The 16,382-nt window shown below is 33.8% G+C and overlaps 1 protein-coding gene across 1 annotated transcript in view; it reads left to right on the forward strand.

Annotated features, from left to right (window-relative positions):
• The window catches only part of PXDNL (peroxidasin like), a gene marked incomplete at both ends in the record, with an annotated part of 520,299 nt that overhangs the window by 376,112 nt on the left and 127,805 nt on the right, over nt 1-16,382 (forward strand). The window contains 3 exon segments of the mRNA XM_084230567.1: nt 537-695; nt 10,568-10,680; nt 12,804-12,960. Coding sequence (XP_084086693.1) covers nt 537-695; nt 10,568-10,680; nt 12,804-12,960 — 429 coding nt within the window.

A 16,382-nucleotide genomic window follows, 5' to 3' on the forward strand; every position in this document is an offset into this window, starting at 1 on the left:
GTGTATCACATGCATGTGATAAACATGTTATATAATTATTTGAAATTTATATTTAATAATCACTTGGTGAATAACCTAGGAATAAAAACATAAATATAAACTTATGCAAAGATACTTCCTCTTCTAGATAAATTTTGTCTTTTATACTACATTTAAGTAGGGCTGGGGTATACATCTATAAAAGTAGGTGCTAAATGTACTGTATAATGCCTCATATATTCTGCTAAGAATTATAGTTTTTACTTTAAGGGTAATTTGAAGACACCAAAAGCAAGACTGATGTGTTAAGTCAGACTGATTTTGAAATTTACACTATAATTGCGGTAAACAAAACCAATAGAGCAAAAATTAAGGTGGAGAATTCTGTTGAGTGTAGGGCAGTTAGTCATGGGTGGACATATTTTCTGGATGCAGTGTTCCAGATGACCCATCACATAATTCTGTAACAACAAGGATTTTCTGCAAGACATATCACAACTTTCAGTGTGTTAAGACATACAAATGCAATACAAAGTATGTTCTTTCCATCTTTGCAGGAGGGCAGCTCCCACAGGAAGGTCGGCATTCAGTTCTCTCCTCTGGCGCCTTGAGAATTGCCCATGTAGCACATCATGATCAAGGTCAATTTGAATGTCAAGCAGTCAGTCCCTTAGGAGTGAAAAAATTGTCTGTCCAGCTAACTGTAAAACCCAAAGGTAATGCATATAGGCATTACACTCAATGCAGACTGGAGAGTGTCTCTCTTTCTGTGTTTCAGCACAACTGGTAGAAACTTATTACTATGGTAATTTTTAGTTTATCGGATTTAAAAATTGCAAATCTTGTACTTTCTTCCAATCAATTTTTTTAATTGAAAACTTTATTTCTGCTAATACTAATTGTTAATATAATGTTTTCTTCCAAAAATATCATTTTGTATTTCTTTAGAGTATTTTTACAAAGCTTATCCTCATCCTATGCAGATAATTATCTTCATCTGCATAGACCAACTTAAAAAAAGGATTCTATATGGGCTGAATCTTGGTCATGTTGTGATTTGTCTTTTAAAATGCTTGGACTTACTGGGAATATATTGCAGACACTGTGCTTCAAACACATCATAAAAATAACAGTACTTTTTTACATCATACATAGTAGTATGATGGAATAATATTGTGTTATTTATCCTCAGTTTATTGCTAACTGACATGTTAAAAAGGGGAAAATTCAACGTTTAAATTTTTAAAGATAAGTCTAATATAAGAATGAAATATGGTTGTTATGAAAAATATTGACTTTATTTTTAGTTCTTGGCTTATAGTGAAGTGATAAAACTTAGTTACAGTATGTATAGCACCTAAATTATATTTTCAACATTGCTTTACATTTCAATGTAATTTCCTAAATATTTCCACACATTTGCTATAATTTGTTTTGATGTAGTATATATAAATTTAGAGGTAACGCATACATAGATAAGAACATATGAAAAGTAAAACAAGCATTAATCATATGTGGCAATATAAATGTGAGAAAATATTAGGAGTGTTGAAGTGTTCATGATTCTAGACATAGACTTGAGGTTCATGGGGTTAACATTATGTACATGGATAGCCCATTATCTATTCATTTCTTGCTGTATTGTAGCTATTGTAACAGGTGCTTTTTGTTGCTGACAAAAGCTGAGGTTTTATGAGAGGAGAGACTATTAAGTAATGTCTGTTAAAAACAACTAATTAACTCATCCTATCTAAGAGGAAATGCTGGAGACTGGACTACAGGATTTTTAAAACTACTTTTGAATTGGTTTTCAAATAATTCAACTAATTAAAATATAAAGAAATTTCTTCATTTTTATCTTTTTAAAGGAGGCTATATTAAATCAACACCTATTGATAAAAATATAACATGAAGATGCTATAGTTATTGGTCTAAGTTTTGTTCTCTTTTTCAGCCCACTAGTACATATCTTCACCTTGATTGTCTCCATTAGATCTCAATTTAGAAGCCATTTTACTTCTCTAAGACAATTTCATACCCTGGACTCTAAGATAATGTAAAACATGACTATTGATATTAATAATGGAGTTAAACTAATACTCACAGATATGGAGATTGATAAAATTATCAAATATCCATAGTTGAGCAAATATCATTAGTAATATACATGAATGTGGAAACAAAGAAACAAACCACAGCTCCCACCCCACCCACCCACAACGTATGGACTGTACACACAAAGATTCTTCTAGTAGGGGCGCATTTCCAGCCTATTGTAGAGAAATGAGTAGTCATATTGCCCTATCATGTTTTTTGACTGCAAATTTTATTATAAACCAACAATATTAAAAACAATATGATATTGACTCAAAAACATAGACGAATGAAATAGAAATGATTATCCAGAAATAAATCCATGCATATATTAGCCTGTTATCTATGATAAAACATACTTTAATAAAGGTACTGGGGAAATTTTAAAATAACTAAACAGACACCTCTCCAATGGAGACATTAAAATGGCCAAGCAGCACATGACAAGATATTTACAATCACTTATTAGAGAAATGCAAATCAAGAATACAGTGAGATACCATCTCCCACTTGTCAGAATGGCCCATATTAAAAAGACCAGAAACAACAAGTGCTGTTGAGAATGTAGAGAAAAGGGAATACTCCTACACTGCTGGTAGAAATAAAAACTGGTCCTGATCCAATGGAAAGCAGTGTGAAGGTGTCTTAAATATTAAACATGGATCTGTTGTTCAACTCAGTAACTATGTATCAGTTGAAGAAATTAAAAAACCCTAATTTGAAAGGAAATTAGTGCTATTTACAGTGCTATTTACTATAGCTAATGATGGAAACAACTTTTTTTTAAATACTTTTTTTTATTAAGCTTTATTTATTTTTATACAAGAATTGAGGTACAGGCCAGAGATGCACGGGAGGGTGAGAGGATTCACCAGAGACAGAGTGGGGAATAGAACAGGCAGATGGACCGAAGTACACTGCTGAGGGGAGCAGCGGGTGAGACAGGAGACGTCTGTCCTGCCATGTGGGTTTCTCCCTGGCCAGCCGGGAATCGAACTTGTGCTGCAGTGGCTGCAGATTGCTTCATAGGTTGCGTCTTAATCCCTGAACCACCAGGGAGGTCCCTAATGATGGAAACAACTTAAGTGGCCCAGAACAGATGAGTGGATCACAAAGATGTGGTATATAACTACAATGGAATATTACTCAGTGATTAAAAATAATAAACTCATTTCACTTGCAGCAATGTGGATGAAACTTGATAGGACAGTGCTGAATGAAATATGTCAGAAGGAGAAAGATAAATACTGAATGGTGTCACTAATATGTGGAATATAACATAACTAAATTAATAGACAAAGATAAGCTGAAAAATTAATCCTTGATAGTTGACTACATAACTGAAACACCAAGGGGGAGTTGGGTTGGGAATGTGAAAGAACAAAGAAAGAAGGAAGCAAAATGGTCTATGGTGGCAGAATATGGGTGAGTTGGTAGTGGGTGCACTTTGGTGGTATTATCTTTTGGCTGTACCCCAATATTACCTTAGTTAAAAATAAATTAATTAGTTGGACCTCCTTGGTAGTCCAAGAGATTAAGACGCAACCTACAAAGCTATCCCCAGCCACTGCAGCAGGAGTTTGATCCCCGGTGGGCCAGGTGGCTACCCCCCTGGTGCAGCAGACCTCTCCTGACACTTGCACACTGCTCCCCTCAGCAGTATGTTTCAGTCAATCTGCCTGTTCTGTTCCCCACTCTGTCTCTGGTGAATCCTCTCACCTCCCTGCATCTCTGGCTTTTACCCCAGTTCTTGTATACATAAATAATTACATCTTAAAAATAAATAAATAAATTAGTTAATTAAAAGAAATTAGAAAGCCACATATAAGAGAAATTATAAAGGTGGATTGCTTGGAAACACCATACACAAAAGGAAATTTCAAATGGATGAGACAGGTAGATATAAATCTGCAACAATAAAATAAATAGGAAAAATTGGTGATGTGTTCCATGAGATCAGCAATACATATATTTTTTGGCCTTCTGTTAAGTGAATTAGAGACAAAAGTAAAAATGCAAATACCACATGACCCATCAAACCCATTCCCTTACCCACAGAATAAGAAATAATCAACAAATGACACCATATATTCCACAATATTCACAACAGCATTATTTCTAATGGCTAGAACATGAATATGACCTAAATCTCCTTCAGCAGATAAATGGACAAATAAGATGTGCCACATAGATATCATGGGATATTATATTTTCATAAGAAAGGACAAAATACAGATGTTTTCAACAAATGGAAGGAATTAGAATTCCATGCATGAAAGTAAGTCAAAACAATAATAACCAATACTGAACATTCACATAGCAGATGCCTTGAGTATGTAAAATATTTTCAAAAACATCCTGAGCACTCTGAGGAAAAGGGAGGGTGTAAGCAAAGGCTCAGGGTTGATGGTATTAAAACTAATTTTTTATGATTGTGATAGAATAATTAAATATTAAAAAGCCCACCAATTAAAATAATTATGATTAAAACTAGTGAATTTCATTGCAGCTACTTTTCTTTATATATACAAATAGCAGGACACATAGTTAGCTAAATTAGAAGGGAGAGTGAATGGATGGATGGATGGGTGGATGGATGAATATAACGAAATACTTGATTAAAAAGAGACCATACTTTATACACTATTTTTAAGTTTACAATTTAATTTTCCTCTAACAAAAAACCCTCAAAAGATAAAATAAAAATGAATGTTATTAATAAGACAGGGAGAAATGCATCTTTAGTAAATCAGGACTCTTTTAGTAGTATGTGTGATGAATGAAATTGACAAAAGGAGTTAGCAATCATCAACTATTGGTGTAGTATCAAAATTTTCAGTTACCTGAAAAATCTTCAAAAATATTCTTATGTCTTGAAAATACTTATTTTTGTGAGTTCACTTTTTTTTTTAAAGAATTATTTATTTATACAAAAACTGTGGTACAGTTTAGGGGCGCGGGAGGGTGAGAGGATTCACCAGAGACAGAGTGGGGAGCAGAACAGGCAGATGGACCAAAAACACTGCGGAGGGGAGCAATGCGCGAGACAGGAGAGGTCTGCCACGCCCTGTGGGAATCTCCCTGGCTGGCTGGAAATCGAAACTGCGCTGCAGAGGCTGCGGACAGCTTCACAGAGCTGCGCTCAACCCGCTGTGCCACCGGGGAGGCCCAAGTTCACATTTTATTAAAATATTTCAGCAAAATGACTAATTTAAAGATATTGAGTACAAAGGTAGCTATTCTACAGATATTTTTAAAAGTTTGAAAGAATAGTATTCTCCTCATTACTTCTATTTTTGAAAAATTAGATATTTTTAATAAAAATATCATTTACCTGGCAATGTTATGATTTTATAACAGCAATTTTTAAATAAGTAAATGAATTTTAATGCATTCACATTTAATTTCCATTATGGTGAACATTGCTACATATAAATGACATAAACAATAATTTCCTGAGGTTCTCAGTAAGTTTTGGCTATAAGGTGTTTGTGAGATCAAAGTGTGAGAAACACTCATTTGTTGGATCAATTTAGCCTGATTTCTAGATCTTTCATTATTACTTTTAAATTCTTTTCAATTTTTTTGTTTCCATGCCATTTCTCATTTTTGCTATGTTTATCCTTTATGTTCCTTACTGTATTTTCACTCCAGAAATGCTTCTAAATTTTGACAGTTTTATTTTTTTACTAGTATTTGGCTCAACTAACTACAGATATATAATGAACATCTGATGAAACTATCAATAGTAATTTTATAGAAACTTAGAATTAAGGAAACATAATAAGGAAAACTAATTCCAAAAGAGATATAAATTAAAACAGACTATATCAGAGAAATATAAATTTTGCCAAAGATCAGAGCATTGTAGAAACACAGCTGTTTGCTCTGGTTGGCTGCATAGATTTTCAATTATGAATATTAAACTTGTGAAAGAGCTACCTTAATAAAAGCATGTGGACAGGAACACCCTCCATTCCTAAGGAAAATCATCACATTTTTAAATATATTACTAGAAAGTAAGTAATGAACCTTAGAATATATTTTAACAAAGCAAGCATAATCTTGATGACAACCAAGAACTCATTAAAATAAAAATCCTGTCTCCTATATCAATTAAAAATAGGAATGCAAATAAATATAATCACAACTTATAAATATTTCTGTAGTACATTAAAAAAATAGTGCATAATTTAGTGGTAATTACTCCAAAAATTAAAAAAAAATAGTACAATAATAGGAATGGTCTTAATATATTTTACTTTTTAATTGATACTAGGATAAAAATCATGATTCCATTAGCAGACATTCATTGAATCTGTTACAGACCTTTCAAAAGTTGTGGGTTCAAAGACACTTCATGAGAAAAAATTCACCTGAGAGTTTTGGCTAAACCAGACAGGTTTTTATTTAAAGACTGTACATGAGGGAGTCAGTGCCAGAAAGGAAGAATTTTAGCTTGGTTCCAGTAGAGAAGCTAGACTTTTAAGGGGTAAGTCCTTTTGGTGGGATAGTGGGGTCCCATATGATAGTGTGTTCTAGTTTGTACTACACCAGCACCTGTGCAGATGGGTTACATTCTAACTGCTCATGTGAGACTCTTGGTCTCCCTGGTCTAGGAAATTGAAAGACAATTATTGTGGGATCCTCAGCACTCCTTGTTCTCAGAGGTAATGTCTTGGTGGCCAGAGTTCCTGTTCTTCAGCTAGATGTAGGGTCATGCAGGCGGCCTCTCACCAATGTCAAAAGTGTTGGTATGAGGAACATAATGGGAAACCAGTATTTGTTGAAAATAGCAGGCAAATATTAGAGATAGTCTGTTTTAACTAGCAGGAAAATGGAGCTCCCACCCCACCCAGAGGCAATAGCACATGATCACTCCACCTTAGCTTACAACCCCATTAACTACCCCCCCCAACTCACATACACACCCTACATTCTTGCCCCACTTTTGTACTTGATTCTAATAAATACGAGACTGCCTTTGGATGGGGGCTGCACATTACTTCTGGTGTAGCCCCTCTAGGCTTCTCATTGCTCCACATGGACTTCGAGTAATCTTTCCCTCATACACAGCCTTTGCTTCCAATGCTGCCAACCCACAATGTGTTTTTTGTCTTGTATAGTGCTTTTTGCTAAGTTGTTTGAATATGATATTACAGTATTGACTGCATATCAGTGATTCAGTTGACCTGTTCAAATAGGACATGGTGTCACTCAGCCATATGTCCAATTCCTCTGTTCCAACAAGAGGGTTGACAATTCACATCCTACTTGCTTGCAATTTCTTTAACGTAGGTTTTTTCAAAATCAATATTCCTCTTTAAAAACTCCTAGTGACAAAGTGTTGGGGGGAAAGGATGTCCTGAAAGAATTTCACAAACACAGGTTTTATGGACTCTACCCCCATCCCAGACAAAAGCGATCCAAGGCAACAAGGACTACAAATCCCATAATGTCATTACCACCCAAAGGAGGATGCTGGGAACTAAGATAAAGTTAAGCAGCCAGGCTTGGTATATAACCAGACATGTGGGCCTTGGAGGTTTTGGGTTTTTCTCTGAACTTCAGTGTGCTATTGGGGTCCCAGCTCAGTGGAACTGGTAGGACGCTTTCACCAATTTATATCTCTGCTCCATATGCCTCTTCCAGGTCTCCTTCTGGCTCTCCATCCTTCTTCCTTCCTTCTTAGTCCCCTTCCCAGATTTTTCTCTTCCCTGCTCAACTCCACTCTCCCTTGGGTGTGGCAGGGAACATGGTACCTTCCCTTTTCCTGGGAACCACCCTGTTGCAATAGGTCTATATTATTACACTTTTTAATGTATAAGGATATAATAAAATAGATCTACTGAACTTATTAACTAGAATCCTGCTTAATAGAAAGAAGATAGGGCTTTATTAAAAAAAGAAATAGACCAAGCAAGGGATTTATGCTATCATAACTATCATTTAATATAAATTTGAAGAGACAAATCATTGCACTTAAATAAGAGAGACACAAGAAAGAATAACTAGTAAAATTATGAAAAATAACTATAATTGAATAGTGCTAAACATACTAAATAATAAAATGCATAATAAAGATATAATAATTAAAACCAGATCCAAATAGTATACAAAGACACAATATATAATCTGCAAATTGATTCAATTTCATATGGGTATGCAATATATTTCTTCTTAGTGAACATAATGTAGTGTATATAGATTTTGATTTATAGTGATTATCACCTGAATCTTACATAATGTTACAATGTAAAAAAACATCTGGCAGTTAATTTGCAGAAAAATTATGTAAATATTCTAAGGTAAAGATCACCCCATTATTACATGGACTCAGAGAAGTGAAAAAAGAATGTTTCTGAACTTAAACTATAAAATATATAAATAAAAAAATCAAAATAGTCTTTATATGCAAAGTATTGTCCAACTATATTCACTGACAGATTAGTGGAGAAGAAATTATGATTTTAATGGATGCAGAGAAAACATTTAATTAAATTTGTTATCTTTATTAGTAAGATGAAATCAGCAATGTAGAAACAAACACATTAAAAAGTTTCAAGAAAACTATAAATCTAATATTGTATCAACTTACAGATTTCTTACAGACATAAAGATTGATTCTTCAAGGTAGAAATTTCCCTTTGGAATTGGAAAGAGGCCTGCATTTACTCATGCTGTAAAGGAAGGTCCCAGCCTGTGCAAAAAAGGAAATTGAAATAAAAATTATTAATTTAGAAGGAAGTGATACAATTTTATTATACTTATGTGATACATTTTTCCTCATACTTAATCCACAATATCTACAAATGGACTACCAGAAATAATAAAAGTTCAGGCAGATGATTAGATATGACATCAAAAATGTTTTTCATTCTATTAATCAGCAACAGATTGCCTAATTTTATTTTAAGAATGATGCTTCTTAAAGTAGTAAGAAAGTACGTTAATAAAAAAGATTATAGTACATCACTGTTGACTATAGATGCAGTATTATACTGCAGATCTCTAGAGCTTTTTTAAATCTTGTTTAACCAAAACTTTATACCATTAATTATCAAGTAAAAATTATTGAGGGTAAATCTCATGCTGTTTTTACCATAATACAATAAAATAAAAGTAAATAATAAAATCTAGCAAAATATGTGTAAGGCCTATCTAGAAAAATAAATAGTTATTGAAAGATATTGTAAGGTAAGAATGAATATATAGCGTCACACCTGTGAGATAAAAGAAATACAGGAATTTGATAAATTTATAGTATGATGGTTTCTATTTTCTCTGTGGAGTATAAAATGTCAGTATTTTGTAGTAAAAGGCATGCTGACAGACAATGTAGATAAATGAAAAGATTTATTTATCTTAGATTTCTTTTTTTATATTGTTACCAATCAGCATTTCAAGTGACAGGAGCAGTTTTACCCTGACAACCAAGGCATATGATCTATCCAGATGTAGTGGGGTGACAGGTGAAAAGAAAGAAGTGGAATTATGTTGAACTGAACAACAGGGTAAGAGTTGGGAGTTCAGGAAGGAGAGTGTTTGAGGTGATAAAACTTGGGACACTGACTGGAAAAGGAAGAGAATAAAACTAGGAATGTGTATGCCGACATGAAAGAAGAGGACGGTTCCTAGAGTTCCATATGAAGTCAAAATGAGATGAATGACTTGTAGGGACACTAAGAGAGTTATTGGTACACTTAAGCACTCCTGAAATAACTATGCATTTTCACAAATCTATAAGTCATGTTCTCAGCAAATCCAAATAAATAGATGTGTTAAAATGGAATGTAAATATTGACTATAACAAGATAATATTCTCATTTTAAGAACAGAGAACTTTTATAATACATTTCTGATCTAACCATATATTTTTATGTGTCATACAAAAAGACATCAAGAGAGATATAATAAAAATTTTATACTTACCACTAAAATGAAGAAATAATCATAATAAATATGATTTTTCCTTTTACAGCCTGCTTTAGTTTCAACTTACTTGCTACCAACCAGAGTTTAGCATATGTTATGATTTTGCATGTTCACATTGTTAATTATTTTAATTAAACTTTATTTTGGGGTAGTTGCACATTCACCTTTATTTGTAAGAAATAACACAGAAAGATCCAGATACACCATGAAATAAAATCCTGGCAACTATAATCTGTTTCTTATTTCTATAAATTTGTCATTTGAAGAGTGTTAATAAACAGAATCATATATATGTAACATTTTGGGATTTTTTTCTCCCATTTATCATAACTACCTTTTGACTCTTCATCCAGATTATGCATGTATCAATGATGCTTTTGGTCAAGAAATCATTTATGAATAATTATTTTTATGACTGAACAGTATTGCATGGTGCAAATGTACCACGGTTTGTTAATCATATACTCATCAAAGGACATCTAGCTAAATACTATTTGATTTGGCTGACACATATTGGCAATGGCAATATTAATGACACCATTTTGGTTTGCATCCACAGCTCTCCCAGTGTTCACTCAACTACCTCATGACACAAGTATAGAGGTTGGAAAGAATATAAACATTTCATGTCATGCTCAAGGAGAGCCACAGCCCATAATTACTTGGAATAAGGTAAGGTCTCAATGAAAAATGTAGTTATACTAAAGATACTGACAGGTGTATTTACTCAGTAAAACAGAGGTAATGATTCTATTATTGATTTATTACTGTTGTAAATTTTGTTAGCAAGTAATACTTTTCCATACAAAAGCAGGTTCACTGCCTATTGACCCTTTTTTAAGTGGCTGGATCTGATTCTTGGCTCAGGGTTTTGATGAAGTTTAACCTTTCTCATTTACTTGGTGATGGAAACTTCTTAACATTACTAAATTCCTCTAAGGAAAAATTGCTTGTGCTGTATGTAAATTAAGAGTTTTAGTAGCTAGCAAGAGACAATTTTGAATTAATAATTCAGAAGTGGATTGAAATAGATAATTAACTGAAACAAGAGAAGAGTGAAAAGCTTGGTGTTAAGACAAGTGACATGAAGAAAAGTGATTCTGTGGTTTAAAATTTGAATGACTTTAGAGAAATAGCAGCTCCTTATTTATATATCTTGATTTGGTTCCTTGAGCCATATTCTTTCATATTTTTATTGTTTCTTCCATTTTAAGTTTTTCTTTTTCTTTTTTTAAGATTTATTTATTTATGCATACAAGGACTGAGGTACTGGCCAGAGATGTGGGGGGTGAGAGGATTCACCAGAGACAGAGTGGGGAACAGAACAGGCAGGATGACCGAAGTACACTGCTAAGGGGAGCAGCAGGCCAGTCAGGAAAGGTCTTCTGTGCCATGTGGGTTGCTCCCTTTCCGGCTGGGGATCGAACTAGTGCTGCAGAGGTTGCGGGTTCATAGTGCAGTGCTTAACCTCTTGCGCCACCAGGGAGGTCCCCCATTTTAATTTTTTATCACAATTAAACAATTGGTCCCAAATCCCTATATTCTTAAACATAAATGAAACTGAATATACTTTAACAGCGGTTTTTATGGAAAATTTTGACAAAATGTAAAATGAGGATGTTCAAAGAGATATTTTCTAAAACCATTGGCTTATGGTAACAAGGTCTTATATTTTGGGGGCTCAGTTTTGTGCTCTATAGCATACAATTCTGCATATGCTTAGGGGTCTTAAACAAAATTTTAAGTTCATGTTTTCTCTAGTAATCTGAATATTTTGTATAATTTTTTTTTAATTTTCTATCATATAATTTAAATAATTTATGAAAACTAGGAAATAGGACAATCTACATTTTGGTCAGAATCTAAACTTATCATTGCACTAAGTGCTCTATCATATAATCACATCAGCAAAATATCTGAGTACAATTTCTGAAAGGTAATTGATGATCATAAAAATATTGATGGAGAAATGTCTGACCATTTACCATATTGCTGGATACTATCACATTTCATCTGTATAGCAATTCTTTTCAATTTACAAATTTGAAAGTGTATGGGTTAGGGTATTTTTGCTACAACCAACAGAAACTACCTAAATTAAGCAGATAAGGAATTTATTGAAAATTATCTGTTAGTTCAGGGACAGAGCAATTTGAATAAAGTTTAGGCTGACCTGATAGTTTTGTCAATAATTATCTTTGAAAAGAAGATGAGGCACTGTTCCAGAACAATTAATAATATAATAACAATAAGATAAATCAACTAATTGTAAGTACATATATTTTAAAGATATTTCATATGAAATGTAGTTATTCTTATCTTCTTGAGGTAAAATTTTAATTCAGAAAAGCACTGATACATTAACACTTTGCAGCTATATCAAACATAAATATATATAAGAATAAATAGTGAAATCAGAAATATGAAAATATTTTGATATTTTTAAGTTGTAGATTTGTGAGCATTTTCTCTTTTTCAAATTTTATTTTAATGTTGTCAGAAATAATCAGGGTTTGAATAAATATACATATTATCCATTGGAATAATGATTTTAAAATAATCATATTAATGGTATCATTGAATATTTGAGCATCACATTTACTTAGTTAGAGGAGAGAGAGAAACTAAACCCCTTACTGGAAACCTCTTCTCCTTTTCTCCTACTCTCCTACAGAATCATATAATACTTCATCCATTGTGTGACATATGGTAGGCACTTCATAGATATTTGCTGAACAATTAAAACCAATATCAAACAAAATGTAAAAATGATGACAATACTTTTCTCTCCCTAGGCAGGTGTTCAGATTACTGAGAGTGGTAAATTCCATGTTGGTGGTAGAGGCATGCTGACCATCTATGATGTAGGGCAAGCTGATCAAGGGAGATATGAATGTGTGGCTCGGAATTCATTTGGCCCCGTGGTGGCCACCATGTTTCTCACAGTCAATGGTAAGCGTTTATATATGCCTTTGAATAGTTTCAACTTAATCCAGATTCACTTCACTATCAAGGTTTTTTTTTTTATACATTCCATTTAGTCAAATATGTTAATGTAGTTAATCAAAGCTATTATTTTTAATCCAAGGTCTTAAATGTAAACTTTGTTCATGTGTATCAAACACCAAGAAAAAAAATAGTAAGGATTTGCAAATATGGATTATGTATTTTTAAGAAAAGAATATCATATAAAATGTATTCATAGCCAAATAAATGTGGTGCCAGTGATTTAAGGATAAATGAAATCCAATATACACTAGTTACTCTGGTCCAGTGTGTTATATCCTAGATTAAAATTAAAAGTCAGTCAAACTTTTAGCTAAGATTTACCACCATGGGAACAAATATTGGAAGCATTTATAATTGAACAACATAACAGGCATCTTCACAGTTCAACTGGTTACATTATTGGAGCCCTCTGCTACAGGAGCATAAATGATGACCCTATAGCTTTAGAAAAGATAGAATCTCTTTTTTTCTTTTAGTGAGGTAACTTTGGTTTACAACACTGCATGTGATAAAGTCTCCTTTTTCAATGAATCAGGCCATATTGGATGTAAGAAAGGCCACGTGCATGTGGACTTGAATAAACTGAGCTGAAACATTGACTTTGGTTATAAATTGAAGACAGACTGTAATGATTGACAGGTGTGTTATCCTCCTGGGGATAGCTTTGGAGAAAAGCACAGCATGTCTGCACATGTGAGTTGACATCAAAGTTGTTTTATTCTGCAGACGGATTTAAGAGTTTTTGCCTTGACTAAATAAGATTAACTAGAAGCATATATTGTGGTGTTTTGGGCTCTCTCTCTCTCTCTCTCTCTCTCTCTTTCTCTCTCTCTCTTGTTACCTTGAAAATGGGAGGTATCAAAAATAGGATTTTGTGGACTTACTTTTTTTCCTCTCATATGGAGGAGTTCTTTTTTAAGCCTTTGCCTAATTTTGGTTACCTTAGAAAAAAAGGGGATCTCATAAATAGGGGTTTGCCAATTTGTCTTTTCCCTCTTAGTTTTACCAGCTCTTATGAGTCTGTAAAAAATTGAATAATTTCTCTCATTATAAACATAGGCCTAGTTAATAAAATCACATCCTTAAATGTGTCATTACTTTCCTATCATGTAGTACAGTGATTTTGAATGGGGGTTTTGGAGCAGGCCTGAAATCTGAGTACCCCAGGTGGACTCTCTCAGTGAGGAAAAAATTCAAAGTCTAGACCAAAGTCACAGAAAAGCAAGAGATTTATTGGCAGGTAGAAAGGACAGGAGAGAGGTCTCAAATGGGTAGCTATTGAGAGAGTGAGAAGTAGGTGCTTACATAAGTACAGTGGGCAAGGAGTGGGGGTTTTGTTGTTAGGCTGCTCTGCTTTGTGTCTCTTGCTGATTGGCTGGGCCTGTGTGCCCTCCTAGGCTACTGGGGTCCACTGAGTTTGTGGAGTTTCCTAGGCTACACAGGTCCATTGAGTTTGCCCATAACACTTGGCTTACCTTCCCAAAACTAGCTTTGGCCTGTTACTCTAGTATTGTGTTATTGTGTTGGTGTTCTAAACACTGCATTCTTCACTAGGTTGTGGGGGAAGCAGGGCCACCCTCCTGGCCCAGGATTGTTCTCTAATCAGGCTGATAAATGGATTTAGAACTTTGGGGAATGGAAGGGCGCCCTCCCGGTTAAGTGTTTCTCAATCAGGCTGATAAATGGACTTAAGGGGTTTGGGGCATCCTGTTTCTAACTGATTGCCTATACCCACTTCCTAACTTCCTCTTTCAGCTTCATCTTCTTTCCCATGCATATTCCTCTGATATATAAAACATCTAAATACACTATTTGAATATTTTATATAAAGTGTATACATTTTTATTAATGGCACATCAATCTTCATTATCTCTTATAGTGTATAGTAAAAATGTATTTTATGTAGAATATTATTCTGAAAATTGTATCAATGTTATCTAGCAACCAGCAACTATTTATTCTAGTAGGTCAGAATTTCTGTGTCAGATACAATCTCTTAATGTTACAAAATCTTAGTCTTAGCTATTTCTTTGAGTTTGTGTTTTTCCTGATTTAAAATTTATGATAGTTGTGTTACTTTTTGATACATTTATGGAGCTCTATTTCTGTTCTCCAGTGATTTATGAGACCTATAGAAAAATATCCTTGAGGCATTTCAGCAAAAATGTTATTATAATTTAGATTAGTATCTTTTATGTTCCAGAGATGCTAGGAATCTTTACCACAAACAAATATTTTCTCCTACCTTTTATTCTGCCTTGCACACAAATATGGTAATCATAGTGGCCAATATTTAGAACTTCTAACATAAGAATTTCATTGTTTGAAATTTATTTTTTAAAGATTTATTTATTTATGCATACAGGAACTCAGGTACAGGCCAGAGATGTGGGGGGTGAGAGGATTCACCAGAGACAGAGTGGGGAACAGAACAGATAGATTGACTGAAGAAGTACACTGCTGAAAGGAGCAGTAGGTGAATCAGGAGAGATCTGCTGTGCCATATGGTCACTTCCCTGGCCAGGGATTGAACTTCTGATGCAGTGGCTATGGATAGCTTCATAGTGCTGTATCTTAACCCCTTGTGCCACCAAGCCTCATTGTTGTTTGAAATTTAAATAACCACCTATATATACATTAAAAATAAAAGTCAGATAAAAATGTATTAATTACTGTATTAGATTTTAAAATAAAAATATAAGGCATTTATCAATAGTCTACTCTGTTGGTTAGAGAAATCAGGCTATAGGGAGAAAACATTTTAAAGAAAAGAAGTCATTCACAAAGAATAACTTTGCTCTGGGGACACATATATTGATATAATGGAAATTAATTTATATCTGTCCATCACAGTAATTACTTTTCATAATATTAGAAATGTTTTTTGTAAAGGGAAGAAAAAGTATAAGCATATAAATTTAAGTTTTGAATAAATTATAAGTTTAACATACACATATATTATGTATAAGTGTTTGTGTATGTGTATACATTCATGCAATCCAAATGAGCAGAATAGGGAGAAATGTGTCAATATAAATTATAACTTACAATTTTTTTTTTAAAGATTTATTTATTTATGCATACAAGAGCTGGGGTACAGGCCAGAGACGTGGGGCGTGAGAGGATTCACCAGAGACAGAGTGGGGAACAGAATAGGCAGATTGACCGAAGTACACTGCTGAGGGGAGCAGCAGGCGAGTGGGTTGCTCCCTGCTAGCCAGGGATCAAACATGTGCTGCAGTGGCTGCGGATTACTTCATAGGTTGCGTCTTAACCCCTTGCACCACCAGGGAAGCCCAATTTACAAAAAAAAAATATATATTATTTAGACACTTTCATTCACCAGGTCATCCTAATTAAAGGGA

The sequence above is a fragment of the Talpa europaea genome, assembly GCF_964194135.1.
Source record: "Talpa europaea genome assembly, chromosome: 3".
In the NCBI taxonomy this organism is placed as follows: domain Eukaryota; kingdom Metazoa; phylum Chordata; class Mammalia; order Eulipotyphla; family Talpidae; genus Talpa; species Talpa europaea.